The sequence below is a fragment of the Malaya genurostris genome, chromosome 2 (assembly GCF_030247185.1).
Source record: "Malaya genurostris strain Urasoe2022 chromosome 2, Malgen_1.1, whole genome shotgun sequence".
Taxonomy (NCBI): domain Eukaryota; kingdom Metazoa; phylum Arthropoda; class Insecta; order Diptera; family Culicidae; genus Malaya; species Malaya genurostris.
This window is the reverse complement of record NC_080571.1, coordinates 311,667,459-311,689,640: the sequence shown is the minus strand read 5'-3', so window position 1 is coordinate 311,689,640 and position 22,182 is coordinate 311,667,459. Positions and strand designations below refer to the sequence as shown.

At 37.8% G+C, this 22,182-nt stretch overlaps 1 protein-coding gene and 1 long non-coding RNA gene across 3 annotated transcripts in view; one reads left to right on the top strand and one right to left on the bottom strand.

Moving 5' to 3' along the window:
- LOC131431109 (neural-cadherin-like) overlaps positions 1–22,182 on the bottom strand; it is a 1,211,689-nt gene that overhangs the window by 677,008 nt on the left and 512,499 nt on the right. For both annotated transcript variants that reach the window (XM_058596616.1, XM_058596615.1), the window contains exon 4: positions 137–952. In XM_058596616.1, the coding sequence (XP_058452599.1) occupies positions 137–170 (34 nt within the window). In that variant the 5' untranslated portion in view covers positions 171–952. The remainder of the gene's footprint in view (positions 1–136; positions 953–22,182) is intronic.
- LOC131431114 (uncharacterized) lies at positions 9,913–14,563 on the top strand. The gene is made up of 3 exons (XR_009229649.1): positions 9,913–11,838; positions 11,898–12,099; positions 12,156–14,563. It is a non-coding gene; the product is annotated as an uncharacterized LOC131431114 (long non-coding RNA).

Here is a 22,182-nt window from a genome sequence, read left to right as displayed (position 1 = left end):
CGAGAATAAAAGGAAAAAAACACCCATAACTAAGCATCGCATAGTGACCAACGTCCCCGGCGAAAACTTCCAAAAGCAATGTTGGTTGAAGCGTGAACCGAAAACGGAGAAAAACCCAAGCAGAAACTCTACTTACCGATTATAATCTGCAACAGTCGAACCACATTCATTGGACCGGGCTAGTGTTGAACTTTGGCAGCAGCATAAAAATTGTGATATAGTTTCGCCAGTTTGGACAACCGGGGACGACGGAATCAGGACAGCACACTACTGTGTCTTATCCTCGCGGGATAGTCTCACTCGCTCGCGCGCACAAACACACACTACCACACCACCACATGTAGTCCCATTTTCTGACACATGGGGAAGTTTTCTAGTGTTGTGCTGTTGCAGTTTTCGCCGGATTTTGTGTGAATTTCTTCCATTCGTTTTGTGTGTACCACAGAAAGTTTTTCTTCTACTGCGCTATCAAGGAAATATCCTACGGTTTGCGGAAATTTCACGTTTATTGCTTTTCCTTGTATTTTCTTTTATACTTGAACACTTGCTCGTTACAAAATTTTTTTTCTTGCTGATTCTCTCTATTTAGATCGAACACTGTTGAAAGTTACACTTTTTGCCCGACTTATACTTGCAATTGCCTTCCAGTGCCCAGTTCACTGGTACATTGAACAACTTGCTTCATTTCTCTCCTTCCAGTAGTCGTCTTGTTGAAACTTAATCAATTTATTGCCATTGAAAACATTTGGTCCGTACTGAGAACGGTATCCATTTGAAAACTTTCAACTCGACGACAGGTGAGTTGGCTGGTCTCGGTTTTCTCCGTCCCCAACTGACTGGATTTTATCTTCCGTTACACGGCGGTGGCGCCAAAGGATGAAATCTACTGAAGCCGAATCCCGTCCATTAGATGGAAATCGCTTATCGTTTTCCGTTGAATCGTTGCATAATTCTGAAAAATAGATTGAAATCGAACAGAGAGAAAAAAAGTTACACCAACTTGTCTCTTTCCGGTTGCATCTCTAGTTCTTAGGAATTACATTGAGTGCAGTTTAAGCATGATTTTGAAAAGTTTCTGCTGCTCATAAGTTTATTGAAGGTCGTACATTTTGATTTGGTTTCGAATGAATATTAATGAACAACCTCGAAAACAGTTGCCTGACATACAAACTCAAAATTGCAATTTGAAAATTATTACCATCAACAAAGTTTTGTTCAACGATTTAACGATTGCTTTTTGATCAACTGGTCTCTTGTTAAAACCTTTTTTGCCTTTCTCATATAGAAAGGCTATGCAATCACTGTGAAAATCGACTTTTTAACCGAGGCTCGGAGGGCCGAATGTCATATACCATTCGACTCAGCTCGACGAACTGAGCAAATGTCTGTGTGTGTGTGTGTGTGTGTGTGTGTGTGTGTGTGTGTGTATGTGTCCGTGTGTGTGTGTGTATGTGTGTGTATGTGTGTGTATGTAACAAAAATATGCACTCACTTTTCTCAGAGATGGCTGAACCGATTTTCACAAACAAATATTCAAATGAAAGGTCTCATAGTCCCATAGCTTGCTATTGAATTTCATTCCGATCCGACTTCCGGTTCCGGAGATATAGGATGATATGTACCAAAAAAGTGAAAAAAATATGCACTCACTTTTCTCAGAGATGGCTGAACCGATTTTCACAAACAAATATTCAAATGAAAGGTCTCATAGTCCCATAGCTTGCTATTGAATTTCATTGCGATCCGACTTCCGGTTCCGGAGATATAGGATGATATGTACCAAAAAAGTGAAAAAAATATGCACTCACTTTTTTCAGAGATGGCTGAACCGATTTTCACAAACTAAGATTCAAATAAAAGGTATTATGGTCCCATAACTTGCTATTGAATTTCGTTTGAATGTGACTTCCGGTTCCGGAGTTATATGGTAATATGTGAAAATTTGAGCAAAAGTTTACACTCAATTATCTTTGGAAAAACTCAACCGATTTTTGCAAACTAAGATTTAAATGAAAGGTCTTATAATATCCTAAAAATTTGTGGAACATTTTATCAGGATCCGACTTCCGGTTTCGGAACTAAAGCGTGATAAGTGGGAAATTACCAATTTTATAAGTATTTTTTCACGAACGATGGTTTAAAACAGGTACAAATCCCTTAAAACTGCCTGATAAATTCTTCTAGTTTGCAGAGTTTGTTAGTTTTTGGGCATGAAAACTTAATTCGGCACTACTGGTCCCCTCTTTTCCTGTTCCGATAGCACCGAAAGTGGAGACGAAAAACTCCTAAAACTAAATTTACCTCGATTTCTCTGCGATGCTTGAACCGATTTTCACAAATCTTGATGTGAATTAAAGTTCATACTGTCTTTAAACCTACTGTGAAATTTCATCCGGATCCGACTTCCGGTTCCGCAGTTGCAGGGCGATTAGTGTCAAAGTTTTCAAATCGCCACATAGAGTGACAATATGTACAACACCTAAAAAAGTAGAAAAGTCAAAACAAACGATGCGTGCTTTGTTCTATTTCGTATGCAGAAGTAACAGAAATGCAGGTTCGTTTCGTTTGTTAGATTTTGTTTAATTGGTTTAATCGAAATATAGCATGAGATAGTAAGTATAGGTTTAACTACGTTCAAAACTGTTCCTATTTGTAGGTCATATTTTTTGGTAGTAAACGAACCAACTTCGGCTATTCCGTTCATCTGAATCCGGTTTCGCAAGAATTGGAAATAGTGATCAAAAACTGCAAAAAGTATCTCACTTACTTTTCTTGGAGATGGCCAAATCGGTTTTCACAAACTTATAGGTTCAAAAGAAAAGTCTTACAGTTTCATACGGAATTCCTTAATTTGTTGTGGATACTACTTTCGGTTCCGGAACTACAGGGTAAACAGGTGTTATAGAGTTTGTGAGATTAGATCCGAACAAATTATCCTATTTCTATTCAATAAACAGTTGTTTTCGCGAATTTCACGATTATATTTATGATGTAATGAGTAATATGAGAAAGGCATCATTACAGCACTAGGTGGATTAAAATAGGTTTTTTAGTTAACGAATAGAACGGCTGAGAAGTCCCGGACCTAACACGTAGATGGATTTTTATTTCAGTCATACTTTTCTCTGTTAATACTAACCTTTAAAAGACAGCTGTTAAAATTTCATGACATTCTATTCATTAATTGGTGAGTTATTGTGCTAAGAGTGATGCTAATTTTGTTATTTTCAGAACAATGGATCAACAAAATTTTGTCTTTTAATTTTACACTGCTTCTTGATGGGAAGAAATACGTCCAAGCAAAGCAATGCCTTGAAACGAATCGTCATATCTGCTTTTGTATATAAAAGTGTAAAAGTGATTCAAATCGATATTTCGATTAGAAAAAGTTTCAAATACACGGTTCTGGCAAAACAAAATGTGTTGTAATACAAACATATTTAATTTAATTTAAATTTTTAGTAAAAGAATTTATAATAAGATGCTTTAAGTGACAAGAGTAAAGAATGATCAATCAACAAGGTAAATTATGAAGCGGTACAAAAAGTTATGCTTCACTTAAAAAAACAAGTTCAACTAAAGATTTGATTTTATAATGAAATTAGTTTAAAATACTAGTCGTTGGTTTTTTATTAGGCTTCCAAATGTTTTGCATAATAAAAAGAATCATTTGAGAAACATTTAGTGATTTTTTCGGGGAACAATATTGAGAAATAAGGCGGTGAATAAATATTCTCGAGGACGCTTCTTAGGTTGATGCCAGAGTGAGCGCGGAAAGTGGAGCGAAGCGATTCAATGCGATGTACTGATAACGCATCGCTTTCACTCTGACAGGTTTGCTTTGATCAAATGAAATTGGCTCGCACGCGTATTTCGAAGCAACGCGTGACGCTTTCACTCTGACAGCAACCTTAGAAATTATGATTTGCGTTGTCCACTGCATCTCTGCGGAGACTAATCAGAAGTGAACAAATCAAAGCAGAATAGTTAGAGTAGATGTTTTTCTAAACCTCAACCTTAATTGTTGGTTTTTTTTTTGTCGTGAATACGACTTACTTTACTATGGGGTGCCTTTTCAAAATTTACCCTCTGAGAGAGTGATAAGTTTTTGATCGTGAATATCTCTTGTTGTATCTAACGAATCAACATAATTTTTGCTACATGCCGTCGGAAATATGATCACAATTTTATGATAAAATTTTCAGTTGTGTGACATAATCTCAAATAATTCAAAATTAAACTTTTCTGAAATATTTGGTATAAACGAGTATCAAAGAGGATAACTCATAAGGCGCGTTTGCCTTTCTCGTATTTTGAAAGCTCATAGCTCAGTGATCTGTGGAAGGATTTATATAATCTAACTACCAATAGAATCAAAAATTTTCAACTTAATCATGTAAAGAAAAAGCATTGAAGTATTTCAATAGTACACTATTGAAAAACCTGTCTCATTTGACCCATGTCAACACCAGCCAATCAGAACGCGTTCTGAGGAAGAGAACAAAATATCTGCTGCTGTACAACAAATCGTTCGAGAAAAATGTTCCGAACTGTGCTTAATATCGTAGTAAGTTCCACAATTTGGTCCTTCTGAAAGGCAGGAATGAATCCCGTACAACATCCGGATGGTTTATTTCAATGAAATGCAAATCCGAAATGAAATAATCGAAATTAAAATTCTTTATGCTGCTATTTTTATAGCCGTTAGGACCGCCCATTACTGAAAAAGCTACAAACGAAATCAGGTAAAAACAAGCCTCTCAACGAAAATTGGATCAGTTTGGATTCTATCGCCACTGCGAGCAGATGTATTTTGTGTGTTTTGCAAAGCTAGTTTCGCAACCGACAAGAGCGATTACGTCACAGCTGCCGGTCATTTGCATTGATGATAAAACAACGGTGGAGAGGTTCCACAAAATCATCTGTTCTAATGGCTCTAAAAGTTTTCTAAAGAACTATTAAGATTTCTTGCTCGCAAATCGAAGGGAAATATCCTCAGTTTAGTGAAAATCTAGAACAGTTTGGTTAGATTTGTGAAATTCACAGTAATCTAGATCAAGTGAAGCCTTCTTTGTTTTTGGAAAAGGGGAATGTTTACATAATTCATACAATTGATCAACTTATTGATATTCGGATGTGTTAAGGAACATGTCAGTTGTTTTCGTATTCACGACATCCAGTTATGTCTCTGATATTACCCACCCGCCTTTTTTATTTTTGGTTGTGGTTTAAACCTACGATTTTTCACATAATAATCCGCCATTTTGGTATTTCTGGTATTTCACATGTAGAAAGTGTGTGCAAAATTTGAAAATAATTGGTGATGTATTTTCCGAATGGCTATTGGCACGGACTTTCAAAACCTGTTTTCTAGATATGCGAAAAATTGTCGATAAAATCAAAGAAAAAAATTTATTGTTCTAGGATCTAACACTTTTAAAAATTTTTCTTTTGCATTTTGTTTAAATAAAACATTTCAAGATTTTATTATTTTTACGTTTCGTCTTTGACTAATCAGTGCAGAGCAGTTCAAATTGAACTGTTTAGTGCTAAACTCGGCAGTTCAATTTGAACCGCTAAGCAGACGTAAAGTTTCTACTACTTACAGAACACTTTTTGTTCTGCAACGGAGTGCAATGTCTTTTCTGACGTGCCGAACTAAAACATGTTTTCGACTATTTCTGGCCGATGCAGGTTTGGTCATTAAGGGGTTAGCCAAATTTTGTGCTAGGGCACAAGTTTAGCACTAAGCAGTTCAATTTGAACTGCTCTGCACTGATGAGTCAAAGACGAAACATTAAATTAATGAAAACGGTTATGTGCCCCACAAAATTTGGCTAACCCCTAAATGAATTCGAGATTGTTTAGTCAAGTTTTTAAGTCAATCGAGTTGAAGTCTTGCGCCTGTGCGTCGAGCTCTTGCTCCTTCGCAGAATGAGATAGGCATAGAAAAAGACCCATAACTTCCAGAGTTTCGTTCCATTAGGCTTGAAAATTTCACAGAATATTCTGTAATGTTTTACTATAAGCAAATATAAAGAAGAAAATAAACGATTTTTCAAAAGTGTTAGACCCTAACCGCCCCATAAGTGACGCTAGTTTTGATGTTCTCTGAATAATTGATTCGAAACATTTTTGGTCGTATGCTGAGTTTGAACATGTTCGTACTGACACTGAAGATGCTGAACGCTTCGAACGGCCAGTAATTACCTCACGCCGGATGCAGTGAAAAATTTCCATCAAATCGGGATTGATAACCGTAAGTCAAAATTTAGAGACATATTAAAGATATCATACGGCAGTGAGTGCACTATTTACTTAAAAATTTGTCTACAGGGAAGTTGTTGTCATAGTGGGGGCCGCTATTGCTCACGGTAGACCAAAAGTAACAACTACAACCATGGTGAAATTGCACGATTTGTTTTGCTGCCGCATCCGACATATTCATCAGATATGCCCCCAACGACTACTATCTGTTCGCAGACCTAAAAAAATGCTACAATCAAGCAGATTCTACTTCAACGAGGAAGTCATCACTGAAATAAACGCTTTTTACGAGACAAAAGAACGATTTGCTCCTCAAGAAAGTAATGAAGCGTTCGACTGATTGTGTTGCTCTTGAAGGAGACTATATTAATAAAAACCTGTTTTAATCCACCTAGTGGTGTAATGATGCCTTTCTCATGTACATATAATATTGTGGTACTCTATTCAAAATTTTTCTCTTCGATTTTTGAAAGAAACCATGAGATTGTTTGTGCATCAACTAGTATAACATACATAATAAAACAGTGCTTTGATTGCGCAGGTCATCCTTAAGGAAACGAACTGGGTTCACTATTATATGCACTTCCGGCACCGGAACCCGAGAAACGGTATAAGTCGGTTCGTACGGCCACCAACTAACATGACATACAAACTCTACTAGTACGCACTCTAAATTACGATTTGAATGTATGTTGCATCCGAAAATATGCAGTAATTTTTGGTAGGACCATAAGACCTTTCAATTGACCCTATGATTGGGAATAACGGTTTAGAGTCCAGTTTGTAACATTTTTTACGGTTTTTGTTCCCTCAGTTTAAGTGACGGTGTACAATATTGAACACACTTTACCTTTATAACTCCGAAAAAAAGAAAGATCCGCAGATGAAATTCAGGGATACCATATGGGACCGGAAGACCTTTCATTTGAATCTAAATTTGTGGAAATCGGTCAAACCATCGCCGAGAAAAGTGAGTGAGATCCATTTTGGTATATATGACCACTATTTCCGGTACTTCCGGAACCAGATACCGGGAACCAGGATATCCGAAATCGGTTTGTTTAGTTGCCTACTGATAATGACTATCGATTTGTATAGTTTTAAGATCAGTTTAGAAAATTTTTCACGTGTTTTGTTTCGCCGGTTTAAGTGACGGTGTACAATTTTTGAACATACTTTACCCTATAACTCCGGAACCGAAAAACGGATCCGGATGAAATTCAGGAATTCCGTATGGGACCACGAGACCTTTCATTTGAATTTAAGTTTGTCAAAATCGGTTCAGCCATCTCTGAGAAAATAAAGTGATATTATTTGACACACACACACACACACACACACACTGCTCAGCTCGATAAACTGAGTCGAATGGTATATGACACATAATTTTCACTAATCGGTTTTTCGAGTGATTGCATAACCTTTCTATATGAGAAAGGCAAAAAAAGTCTAAAAAGTTGTTTTCCTCTGTTGAAATTGGAAGTAACGCGACTTATTAATCCACGTGTTCAATGTTTCCAGACCAGTAATACACATTAACTTCTAAAAAAAAGAAAAACTACTTCAATCCACATAGTGGAGCAACGACGCCTTTCTCATATTAGTCATTTTTTTATAAATATCACTATAAAGTTCTTTCAAAATCAAAATAATTTTTCAATTTGTATTTAGAAGAATCTTTCCGTTTTTAGCATCGTCGCACGAAATGACGGTTTGCCAGTTTTAAGACTCTTCATCCTGTATTTCCGGAACCGGAAGTCGGATCCAGACGAAAATTGATAGCAACCTTTGGAACCATAAGACCTTCAATTTCTACCCAAGTTTGTTTAAATCAGTTGAGACATTTTGCTATCTCGACGAACTGATTCGAAGCAGGGCCGGTGAAATATGTTATGCCCAGGTGGGAAATTTTTCGTACCGAGGGAACGACCCACTATTTTGAATTTTTGAAATGATATTTATCCCTTAAAAGTATAAGGTCGGTTTTTATAATGTTTTGTTTCGTTATAACTTTACATAAAATACGTGAGTTTGAAGTTTGAAGCGTTTTCGAAATTTTGTTTCGAAACAAAATTGCGTATTTATGGGCTAAATACGACATAAAACTATTGTGGGGTTGGTTGAACTGCTGACGCAGGACTACCCGGCTAGTTTCAAAATCATTGCCAATATTTGTTTTGAATACTAAGCCGTCAGTCTTTTCTATTTCGTATAAACTTATTTGTGTCTGCGAATTTTTAAAAATATGAGACTTTTGGTTATCCTGACCGTTCAGTTTGTTGGGCTTGATGATGAAAGGTGCTGAACTCGTTCATCCAGTACTCCATGATCGAGATCATCCTGCATTTTCTCGAATATGAAGAAACAGCCGATTTTCGATCAAAATGTGTTTCGCGAGAATTGAACGGCACACCAAACTTATCCACAAACAGTCCAACCGCTGATGTCCATAACACATTGTTCAAAAAGTCCCGAGACTGACCTAGAGAAGACGTATGTAATGTTAAACTAACTTCATTTTTCGAAAGTACCAACCTCCAGATGACATACGTCAAATTTTCTCGTCAATCGCACAACAAACAGTAAACCTACCGACATATACATATACGTTACATATTCATTTTTTGAAGCAAAAATGGAGATTACGAACTTCGTGTGTTGATAAAACATTGCTTTTTAAAAGGAGAAACCCGCGCAAGGTTTAATAAATGTAAAAGGGGACGGGTATAGCGTGATGGGTAAGTCGATGCCCTTTCACGCAGCCCACATGGGTTCGGTTCCCAACCCCGCACATAGGGTCAGAAAATTTTTCTGGCCCGAAGAGGCGAATGACCTTAAGGTTAAAACCTCTATAATCGAAAAAAAAAAATGTAAAGCTGCCGCAAGCAGAAAGTAACATTTTCTGGTAACTACTTTCCGGCATACCCGAGACTCGAGTGATTTGCATTGATGTGATGCTTAAGCTAGAGTCCTCTGATTGAAGTTTGCTAGAGAGATTTTTGCTTGCTCGAATAACCCTTGTCACGTCTAACCTTTCTGTTGTATATCTTCACATCCTTGCTCTACCTTGAGTACAAGCAATCGATAATTTTAATTTTATTTTTTTATTCCTAGTTACAATAAAAATATTCATGATGTTATAAATAACCAGCGGACCCCTGCACACTTCGTAGCGCAATAATATTAGATTAGATGTATAAAATCAAAACTTCTTATCAATTTTAATGATTATTGAAGAAAAACATCATTATAATGCTCTATGATAGTGGCCCCAACCTTCTTATATCACGGACAACAGGACAGAATATATAAAACCGATGGTTTGCCGAAACGCAAACAGGCAGCGTACAATTTACCATTCGAAAAAAAACTCTAAATTCACGCCACAGGCTCATAACGATTATTGACGGTAACAGAAAAGTTAAACGGATGAGAAAATGACGTTCAAATTGAAATGGCATAGCAGTGGGCATCATTGGAATGCGTGAAATGAAAACATTTTCTTCTTTTAATTTGACATTTAAAATTGTTGTCTCGACAACATTTGCGATTAACTTTTAAACTTTTAATTTTTTCTGTACTTGTTTCTGTAATTTGTGTGTTTGTTCCTGTACTTTCTGTGCTTGTTTCAAAATTTGTTCCTGTTGTAAGCTTGAATTCTCCTCTTTTGATTTAACTAAACCTACGAATAGTCCTCTACCGAGATAATCGCAAAACGGTTAAGAAGTGCCAGTGACTTAAGCGCCACCCTCCTAGGAGAGGTCACTGGACCTTTTGAACGCCCGGCAAAGACTCTTAAACTTTGGGCGGGTGCGATATTTCCCAATTTCACTCCAATCTACGGTATGTCGCTATATCCAGAAGGCTAGACTCCCTCAAAAAAACTCCGCGGGTTGGTTCGATATCATTTAAACAAAAGATGATTGTTAGGTTCTAAAAGGTTTTTCATTTTCGACATTTTTTTATTCAGATCTAAATAAGCCGACACCGTCAGTGAGCGAAAGATAATACTATGTCTAACTAATGGCGCCAAACTTCTATCTCCTATCTTTTAATGTTTCTAAGAGTGCGTAATAATAGTAGGAACGTTCTTACTTGGCTAGCCGGCCGGCGATGATGATGTAGTCTATCCAGCGGCGGTTGTGGTTAGTTGTCCTTCGGGTGGCGGTAGTTTGTTCGCTTTGTCGAGTCGATCAACTAGGTGGCCGCACCGACGACCGGGAGTAATTACGGCCGTGTCCTAGGGGTAGATGTGTCCCCGGCAGTTTTGGTAGAGATCTTACGGCTTGCCCTCTAGCGATTCGACTCGAATTAAAGTCTCGTGTTCTTCACCCGGAATTTGTACCCACGTTGGATGGGTATAGTCACCTATTCAACGTGCACTCTTGTTACTAACGCACTTCATAATATCTCAAAAATGGCTTACCTGATAGTATCAAACTTCGCTCACTTTATATATAAATAACCGCCAAATCACTGAATTTTCTAACAAATCTAGGTCATTTAAAAAAAACTAGTTAGAACCTTTTTTTATATTTAAAAATTTAAATAGTTTTGCCTTACTTTATACAGTAAGTATTTCACGCGCACTGCGAACTTAGAAACAATTACCGACTGCTCGAACACAACTAATCTCGATAAAGATCTCCACCAAAGTGGCTTTCAACCTGATCTTATGCAATCTCCGCGGTAGCACATGCCTTACACGCGCTTCAATCTGATTGGTCGTAATTCTACCCAATTGTTTCTTTTGTAGCATTATTAATTGTTTAATTCTTCGATCCCCCCTAGATTAGAGTGAGTGGGAAGGATATACGCACGCATGTAGGCTTTTTGTTGAACCGGACACACATTCTAGTTCCGCTGTCGCCCGCTAGGATCTTAAGTTTATGAACTGTTATACAGTAGGGCAACGACCCACCTACTGTACCAATGAGATGGAACAAATTGATTTGTTACATTCGCTCATGCTAAATTCTGGAAATAGTTTTTACTATTTTTTTTAATGGTATTTGATCAACCTGAAGTTTGTGCTAAGATAAATAAGTACAGACACTTCTTTCTTTGTCGTGCAAATATCTCGGTATAACGTTCATCTATTGTCAATTGGTGTTGGTGTGGGGTTTTCGAATCTCTCATTCATTCTTACTACTCGTTTACTCAATCCCTATTCATTCCATTTGTCAGCGATCGCGTTGACAATTTCCCTCTACTTATCAAGAGGACCTATGCACGAACTATCGCACGATCTTAACTTCACATGGTTGTGAAACATCCTATCAAGACTTATTAAAATTACTCCATAGATCTATGGACAATTTCTCTACAGACTTATTTACTTCACAATTTAGTGAATTGAAATTATTCTTTTATCATTAATACCTCAGTCACATTCTCGTACATTCACTCTATATGATTCGAACACTTAGGCTATTGTTACGGTGATGCTTACTTCAAGACGCAAAAGGAAAATTGACATTTCTGTCAAAACCACTTGACTTATTAGAATTGATGGAGTGGATGACAGTATGATATAGATTGTGGATGTACGAACATTTTCACGGGACATCGGTATGTAATCTGTACTTATTACTGGGTGGCTTCTTAAAATTTTTTTTTGTTTACCTTAGTGATATTCAATACTGGTTTCTGTTATTTATTTTGCGTGGTCTATGTTATTTATTTACGTTCTGGATGGAAGCTTTTGGACGTATGGATGACGGGTATGTTTTGCGGGTAAGTATTTGGCTTCCAAATATCGGGGATATTAACGGCGAATACCGAATACATTTAATACATGTAACAAGACGCTAATGTTAACCTCAACATCCGGTAAGTATCCACATGTTAAAAATATTTAGTTTATTTTTTATTTTATTTTTTTTTAGGTTTACCAATTGGACGAGCATTTAATTACGACTATGTTCAACAATATTATGTTAATATACTATGGCCAATGCGTGCATTTAGATTCTGTTATGGATTATGTACGAGTTCCGTTCATACCGACATATCTCTGTACAAGTAAGCTTTAGGCTTTCTTGAGGAACGAGGCATGATAAATTCCAGGGATTCGTTTACCAGATAGGTCTTCTAGAGCAAATGTATTAGACCCGATATTTGTCCTTATTCGAACCTTAGTAAACTTGTTTGCAAATTTTCCAACAAAATTTTTACTTTTATCTGACAGGTTTATATTTTTTTTGTAAACGATCTCTCCTTCTACAAATTTGCGATTAGGGTTAGATCGTAGGTTGTAATAATAAGAATATTTGTTATACGCGTTCTTCACATTGTGTTGTACACTTTCCAGGAGCTTTTTCTGGTCTTCTTTTGATTGGGAAAGTTTTTTATCGGCGGTTTCCATGATATTCTCGTACTCTTTACCGCTGCTGATCATATTTCTCTCGAAGTTAAGAAAATAAGGAGTAAACCCCGTCGAGTCGTGCACTGTCGTTCGAATTGCCATCGCAATTTGGTTAATATCTTCATCACATTCTCTATGCGAGCTCTTCGTGTTCAACGAACACCGAATCGCGGTAACAATGACTCGGTTGACGCGTTCAGTAGGGTTTGGCCCAGGGTGATACACAGCCAAGTTCCAATGGTTAACTTGGTAAGTTTTCAATAAATTCTCAAATGTTTTGGATGTAAACACCGCAGCAATGTCTGTTATACAAATTGACGGAACCCCAAATACTAAGAAGACCATGTTTTCCAAGAATGCGCATACTGCAGGTGATGTGGCCGATCGCATGCACTGAATCATAACGAATTTAGAAAAGAAATCGGATACCACCAAACACCACATGTTGCCTTTCTTGGAGCGTGGGTATGGGCCAATGAAATCTAATGAGATCATTTCCCACGGCCGAGAGCATAACTTCCTTTTACCACATGGTGGGGTAACGTTAACGTTATCGATTTTCGATTCCTTACAGACCTCGCATGTACTACACACACGTTCAACGTCAGACCTCATTTTCGGCCAATAATATTTCTCTCGAATTTTTTGGAGTGTTTTCGCATATCCAAGGTGTGCTTCTTGATGAGTGATTCTAATTATGTTTCGTCGCTCTACTGCAGGTACAACATATTTCCACCTAAAACCCGTATCGTCTAACCCGGTTGTATTCGTAATGAACTTATACACTTTGCCATCTACAACTTTAAAATCTTTGTAGCGCTCAGGGTGCTTCACGATTTGGTCGCGTAGGCCTGTTATGTATGCATCAGGTGTATCCATCAATATAGAATTAACCCCCCTTGACAAGAAATCGGCTGACAGGTTTTCTGAACCCTTCTTGTATTCGAATGATGCATCGTATTTCGACAATTTGAGGGCCCATCTTGCAATTCGAGGAGACTTAGATTCAATGGACATAGATCGTAAGAAGGTCAAGCTCATGGCATCCGTCTGTACCACGAAATGTGTTCCCTCTATAAAGTGTCTGAAATTTTCAATACTTAGCAAGACTGCTAAACATTCTCGTTCAGTGGCACTATACCGCCTTTGGGTACTCGATAGCTTTTTGGAAAAATAGGCTAGACATTTGCGTTCTCCCTTTTGAATTTGGGTCAACACAGCTCCAATAGCTTGGTCTGAACTATCGGTTTCTATAATGAACGGTAAATCAAAATCAGGGTTGGATAGGATCGGTGCGGACACTAACGCGGACTTTAGTCTACGAAGAGCGCGTTCCGCTTTATCAGTTCATGTAATCGTTTTCCCCTTTTTTAATAGATCTGATATCGGAGCGGTGATGTCCGAATAATTAGGCAGAAATTTTTGATAAAATCCAGCTAGTCCCAAGAGTCTACGAATATCCTTAACCGTTTTCGGGGTAGGGTACTCGAGGACTGGTTGTAGTTTCGAAGGATCGATTGACAATCCGTTCTCTGACAATATGTAGCCTAAATATTTAATCTTTTTTGACAGAAATTAGATTTTTGTATATTTATCGTGAGTCCAGCAGCACGGAATCTATCGGCGATTATTTCCAAGAGACGTATGTGGGTAGCGAAATCTTTTGTCGCCACAATCGTATCGTCTAGATATGTGTACACGTAAGGTTCTAAATCGCGGCCCAACACTTTCGTCATCAGACGTGCCATCGCGGCGGGTGCGTTTGTCAATCCGAACGGCATTACAGTAAACCTATAGAGTCCTTTATTCGTTCGGAAAGCTGTTTTATTTTTAGAGTTTTCTTCTAGAGGGACCTGAAAATATGATTCGGAGAGGTCAATTATCGAGAAAAATTTTGATTCTTTTATGCGGTGAAGTATATTCGTCATACTAGGAAAGGGAAAGTCATCGTCTGGTCAAATAATACAGTAAGGCTTCCCAGTTCGAAAATTTCTCAACATAGGTTGTATACCATGTGTACGCATCACCGGTGAATAACAAATGAGCATGTATTTTAAGTTCTTCTTTATCGATTTCATACGATCGGCAAAGCATGTCGATGGTTTTCAAAAATGACACCAACGGTACAGCATGTCCATCTCCTCCAAATTTGGGCCACGTTCCGATAATTTTGCAAATCTGGTGTGGCTGCCAACGCGATCGCCCCGAATGGTTGAGGCTTTGGCGTTGGGGTGAATTGAGTGGATTCATTTGAATTGAATTTGACTCAATTAACGGAGACGTTTGTGGAGTCGAATACATTGATGGGCAAGGCAATGTGTGATTAAAAGATGTTTCTACAAATGATTTACCATTTGCTACTGAAGCTGGTCTTCGCAGATCACCGGGTACGACCGACCATCTGCGTAGCTCCTCAGAACGTCTAGGATTTAAGGGCGGAATATGTAATTGATTCTGAGGGAAGGAAGTATTAGTTGATTCATCTTTATGGTGACCTGTATTTCGACCGTTGCTGGCAGGTTTAAACTTTTCTACGAACATTTTTACGTACGCCTCAATTTGGGACCTATGGATGTATTCTGCAGGGTTAGGTAAAGGGTCGTTTAGTTTTTTTGATGTTGTTAGACATTTTTTTGAGCCTCCATTTGCTCCAGTGAAAAAGGAATTTAGTTTGTTTTGGTCCATATTCATATCTACTAATAAGAGGTTTTGTGTAAGATTGTCGCGTTCCACTTCATCTCTTTCGCGGTTAGGAAGCTTGGGAATTGCCCCTTTGTTACCAATTGCGTTTCTTGTTTCGTCAACCGGGCTGGATTTGGTTATATCGAAGGCTGTATTGTTTCCCCCGTATAATTTATCTTGATCGCTAACAAGTTCATTGAAATATTGTGAAAGCATTTTTTCAATGGTATCTAATAATATATTTTGGCACTCTTCTTCTTTCGAGTTCGTGGCATTATATCCACGGATTCTCTTGAAATAATGATAAAGACGTGATTTTGCTGTGGAATCTGGACCTGTAACAATTTTTCTTTCAATTTCTTCTAGTTGATTTTCAACAAGGTCGCTTTCTTCGAATACCGTTCGCGTGGTTATATAATTTCGCCTATCTTTTTCGTCTTCGCGCAAGCGATTTCTTAAGTTTCGTTCCTTATCCTGAATGTTCCCAGCAGTCGGAAGACCTCTGATGGAAAGTTCATAATCGAGTTCATATTCCTTTAAATGTGAAACATTTATTCGGTACATATTTGCAGTGGTTTTGGCCATGCTTCTGAAATCAAATTTTACTTGAGCCTGCGCCATAGTTTTTTTTATCACACAGTCCAATTGTGTTAAATGAAATATAATATAAATCAAAGGTTTGTATCCTATATAAGCGGAGTTCTTCTTATACTGCGAACCTATAAACGTATCTACTTAAATTCTAGTGCAATTTTTTCCAAATCCAAAACCAATTCACCAATTTTCGTACTGGATAATCTATACTATTGTCGAGAAATTTTCGAACTGGGAAGCCTTACTGTATTATTTGACCAGACGATGACTTTCCCTTTCCTAGTATGACGAATATACTTCACCGCATAAAAGAATCACGTTGGGCGCCAAAATGTAAGCTTGAATTCTCCTCTTTTGATTTAACTAAACCTACGAATAGTCCTCTACCGAGATAATCGCAAAACGGTTAAGAAGTGCCAGTGACTTAAGCGCCACCCTCCTAGGAGAGGTCACTGGACCTTTTGAACGTCCGGCAAAGACTCTTAAACTTTGGGCGGGTGCGATATTTCCCAATTTCACTCCAATCTACGGTATGTCGCTATATCCAGAAGGCTAGACTCCCTCAAAGAAACTCCGCGGGTTGGTTCGATATCATTTAAACAAAAGACATTTTTTTATTCAGATCTAAATAAGCCGACACCGTCAGTGAGCGAAAGATAATACTATGTCTAACTAATGGCGCCAAACTTCTATCTCCTATCTTTTAATGTTTCTAAGAGTGCGTAATAATAGTAGGAACGTTCTTACTTGGCTAGCCGGCCGGCGATGATGATGTAGTCTATCCAGCGGCGGTTGTGGTTAGTTGTCCTTCGGGTGGCGGTAGTTTGTTCGCTTTGTCGAGTCGATCAACTAGGTGGCCGCACCGACGACCGGGAGTAATTACGGCCGTGTCCTAGGGGTAGATGTGTCCCCGGCAGTTTTGGTAGAGATCTTACGGCTTGCCCTCTAGCGATTCGACTCGAATTAAAGTCTCGTGTTCTTCACCCGGAATTTGTACCCACGTTGGATGGGTATAGTCACCTATTCAACGTGCACTCTTGTTACTAACGCACTTCATAATATCTCAAAAATGGCTTACCTGATAGTATCAAACTTCGCTCACTTTATATATAAATAACCGCCAAATCACTGAATTTTCTAACAAATCTAGGTCATTTAAAAAAAACTAGTTAGAACCTTTTTTTATATTTAAAAATTTAAATAGTTTTGCCTTACTTTATACAGTAAGTATTTCACGCGCACTGCGAACTTAGAAACAATTACCGACTGCTCGAACACAACTAATCTCGATAAAGATCTCCACCAAAGTGGCTTTCAACCTGATCTTATGCAATCTCCGCGGTAGCACATGCCTTACACGCGCTTCAATCTGATTGGTCGTAATTCTACCCAATTGTTTCTTTTGTAGCATTATTAATTGTTTAATTCTTCGATCCCCCCTAGATTAGAGTGAGTGGGAAGGATATACGCACGCATGTAGGCTTTTTGTTGAACCGGACACACATTCTAGTTCCGCTGTCGCCCGCTAGGATCTTAAGTTTATGAACTGTTATACAGTAGGGCAACGACCCACCTACTGTACCAATGAGATGGAACAAATTGATTTGTTACACTGTACTTTCTGTACCTGCTTCAGTATTTTCTGTATTTGGACCTGTAACTTCTGTACTTATATCTGTACCATCTGCACATTCTGTACCTTTTTCTGCACTCAATTGTCCCAGTACTTCCTATACTTGTTTCCCTCATTTTTGTAGTTGGTTTTGTACTTTCTGCACTTGTTCCTGCACTTTCTTTATTTTTTCCTGAACTTAGCTTCTATACTTGTTGCTTTTATTTCTGATCCTGTAGCTGTCCCTGTGAATTTCTCACAGCTCAGAAATTATCTTTGGATGGAAATTATTTTGTATACTCTTAAATTAGAATAATCGAACGACCCTCATGATTGCTCAAGATTAGTGAAGTTGAATGGTAAAGTGTTCTGTAAAAATGAATCATCTGACAATTGTTTTTGATTCGATTTCAACATTTTTTCCCAATTCAGATACACACGTACACTTCGCACTTTAAAACAGTTTTTTCCTGCTCTTAAAAGTCCCAAATGATTTAAGCAAAATACAACCAAAATCAGTTTGACGGTTTATGAGCAAGAGAGTGAATCATTCGAATAGGTAAAACATGTCGATGAGTTCCCAAATCTTGGTTCAAACGATGTAATTTAAAAACAGAAGTCAAACGGGATGGTTCGAGTACATTGGACAAAAATTTTTCAAAGGTATAGGAAGGGAAATGCTTATGAAAAATTTAAGCCGAAAAAAACAGAAAACATCCTTCTAATTCGAATGGAATCGTTCCAAAAAGTAGAGAGCCGAACAGTTTTGGTGTTTGAGTTAACGGTCTTAATTTGAAGTGGCAGCTGAGGTGTGCTGATCCTGTTGTCTCAGTGCATTGTGACAGCAATAATTATATCTATCAAGAAGATACAATTCACATTTCTGGAATTTTAGGAAAACAACGAATCATAAAAAAAACGCTAATCACTTTCTTTTCTTATAGTCGTTTTATAATTTGACTTCACGGTATTGAACCCAAATTTATATATCGGAAAATGGAAACCTGTATGCTGTTCATTTGGCGCCCTTACTTAATTGAACATGTGATTCGAAATAAAGAAACACGTGTATCAAGTAGGTTTAGTGAAATTTTTGCACAAATCAGCTCGTTTGCGCCAAACGGTTTTATAAATATCTAGTATTCATATTTTGCTCTCCAGCGGGCAGCAGCATTGCATAACTCGATACGCGCCAAACAATCATTGGAGATCTAGCATGCATTGAATGGAAAATTTCCAATTCTAAACGAACCAATTTTCTAGTTTTTCTCTACTTTCCCGAAGGATTTTCCAAACTTGGCACATGTACTTCTTGCTCTTCAGAGATGGCCATAAGCGTATTTCTATGGGGGGAGGGAGCGTAGCAAGTGTCATAACCAAGGAGGGGTCATGAAAAAATTCATATAACTTGATGAAAACCGATATTTTTGAAGATCTTAGAAACATTTTGCATACCGTATATATAATTTAATGGCGAATGGATGCAGCAAGTGCCTTTAAAAAGGGGGGTGTAATGTTTGTAATGGCATAACTTCAAAAGTACTTAACGGATTGCTGTTAAACCTGGTACATGTACTTCTTGCTCTTCAGATATGGTTATTAGAATATTTCCATGGAGCGTAGCAAGTGTCCTTAACAAAGGTGGTCATTAAAAATATTATCTAATTTGACGAGAATCGGTACATTTTGAAGACACTTTTTGCAAAACATAGATAAGATTATAAGGATAAGGAGTTAGGAGTGTTAGGAGAGGGTGTAATAAGTGCCTCTAAAAAAGGAGTGCAATGTTTGTAACGGCATAACTTCGGAACTATTGCACGAATTGCTATAATATTTGGTACAGTTTTTTCTTGCTGTTCAGAAATAGTCATAAAGGTATTTTTATAGGGGAGGAAGCGTAGCAAGTATCATTAACAAGAAAAAAATTCATAAAATTTGACAAGAATCGATAATTTTTGAAGGTCATGCGAACATTTTCCATACCTTAGATATGATAGATATGGGGAGTGGATGTAGCAAGTGCATTAAAAAAGGGAGATGTAGCGGCATAACTCCGACACTACTTAACGAATTGTTATCACACTTGGGATAGCTGCTTTTTGCTCTTCAGAGATAGTTGTAAGGGTAATCCTATGGGGGAGAGAGCGTAGCAACTATCCTTAACAGGGGTAATGAAAAAATTTATTTAATTTGACGAGAATCGATACTTTTTGAAGACCATAGATACTTTTTGTGCAACTTAGGGTATTCGTGTGGGGTGGATTTAGTATGTCCCTCTAAAAAGGGGATGTAATGTTTGTAACGGCGCAACTCCGGAACTACTGAACGGATTGCTATCAAATTTGGCACAAATACTTCTTGCTCTTCAGAAATGATCATTAGGACATTTTCAGGGAGGAAAGTGTGTAGGAAGTGTCCTTAACATGGAGGGAGAGGGTCACTGACGAAATTTGAATAGAATCGACATTCAGACTAGAAGGAGGGGTTTTTGAAAATAAATTTTAATCTCCCATTTTTTATAAAACAAGAGAGTGGCAAGAATTTCAAGGTCGTATTTTTCTTTGAATAAATTCAAAGGATCTGGTTCCATTTTGCGGGAAATTCAAAGAACTAAGGGAAAATAAACTTTATCTGCCTATGAACGCGAGTGTATTTAAGTTTCAGCATAACTACGAAACAACTGAACGAATCGCCACCAAGTTTGGCACATGTACCAAAGGTGGGAATCGATATTTTTTGAAAAGCACAGATACTTTCTACACTACTCAGGGTAATCATGGAGGAGATCTGTAGTAAGTTCACTGACAAAGAGGAAGTTAAATCAAAATAGATTATAAGGTTATTTTTAAGGTGAGAGAGTGGAGTAAGTGCGCCGAACATGGAAAGTGTAAGGGAAAATTGATCGGGTTTTACGAAAAATTGGTACTTCTTTACAAGTACAGTATATTTCTAGCAACTGAGCGAGGTTCATAAAAATATTCACAAGAGGGGGAATAAGTATTCTCAACATTGATCTGAATTGACGAAATCATACAATCAATGTGCATTTTATTATGTAAATTGAGAAAACTGTCGACTCAAGGTGATGGAAATAGGATTACAACAACATTTGTATTAACTGAATCATTATTCTATAGGTTTTTCTCCCCGATGAACGACCAAAACGGTTATAACCTTGGTAAAATAAATTATATAAAAACGTCATTCTATAGTACGAATGTAGTTATGATGTTAAACAGTCTTTCGTTAAAAAATAATCATTATCAGATGGAAAATTTTGAGCAATTACGTGAAAACTCGGAGGTTAGTAAGAAGGTATTTATAGAGAGAAAGGTGCTTTAAATGTTCCTAACAAAAGGGTTCAAATATAAAACTCTCCCAATTTGTCGAGAATACCATGAAAATTAAGATTATTGTGAGATCTGAGATGGGACACTGATCATTCGCAGTCTGAACATGAACGGAGTATTGCTCGATCGGGTTTCCGTCTAAGTTATGTTTCACCTTTGGAATTTTCGGGTGGGTAGTTCTACCCACCATACCCACCTCTTTCACCGGCCCTGATTCGAAGGGTATATGACACTCGGCCCACCGGACCTCGGTTCACAGTGATTGTAGATTCGTTCTATATGATAAAGACGTAAACAAATCATTGTTGAAAACCTTTATATGAAGACTACAAAAAGGTTTTTATGCACTAAGTCTAAACCTACAATTCGACTTTTTTTCTGAAAGTGAAGTCAAATTTTCTTATTGTTTGGCTTCTATCTTTTCGAAAAAGATAATTGTATTAGCCCTTCGACGGTTTGAGAAAATTATCAGTAAAGCTTTGCAAAAACTACGTCGTGAAAGAAGTTTCGTATATGAAACGGATCTTTTGAAATTTCACATCCACTATCCTACGTAAGTTACGATCTAAATACAAAAGATGATACGGCCTTAAGAAGATAGTACTCCTTAGAATGCCATCGCCAGGAACAATCCATCTCCCGAAGAAACCGAAAGGACCGAATGTGCTGCCGCCTTCCGAAGCTGCTCCTAATATTCAAAGAGCGTTCGTTTATTCGTGATCCCAGAATAAACGCTTATCTTGACTATCATCCCAGAAACAGCCACTATTCCAGAGTAATATTAATATAATTGAAAGCACTATCCCTTGTTCCAGTGGAAGGAAAACACGGCAAAATCATCCCGAGTTCGCTGACTTGGCTGGCTGTGTGTTGTGTTATCGCTGTCCTCATTGTAGAAAATTGCTCACTTCGTCCTGTCTCACCGCCAACCAACCGGTTTGCCAGCCGGACTGTGTCACATTACCTTGCTCGCACGGACGAACATAGGTGATACTGTTCAGGAAAACTCGACCTTTCGCTCTCGGTCTTAAACCACGGTGTCTTCACGTGTAGTCATTTATCTCCCGAAAACTTTCTACAGTGTATAGATAAACGAACGAAGACGATGTATTTGTGAAGACGGGATGTGTTTTGGTCTGTTTTTTTTGTCTTGCAGATATGCAAGATAGATGGCAACAACCTTACCGAAATGATGGAACTGACAGGACCGCTGCCCTGTCCTACGATGTTCGCTCTCTCTTTCTCACACTGTCGTATGTCGCGCAAAATAATTTTCGGGAATTGGGTGCTCTTTATTATGTCTGGCTTAC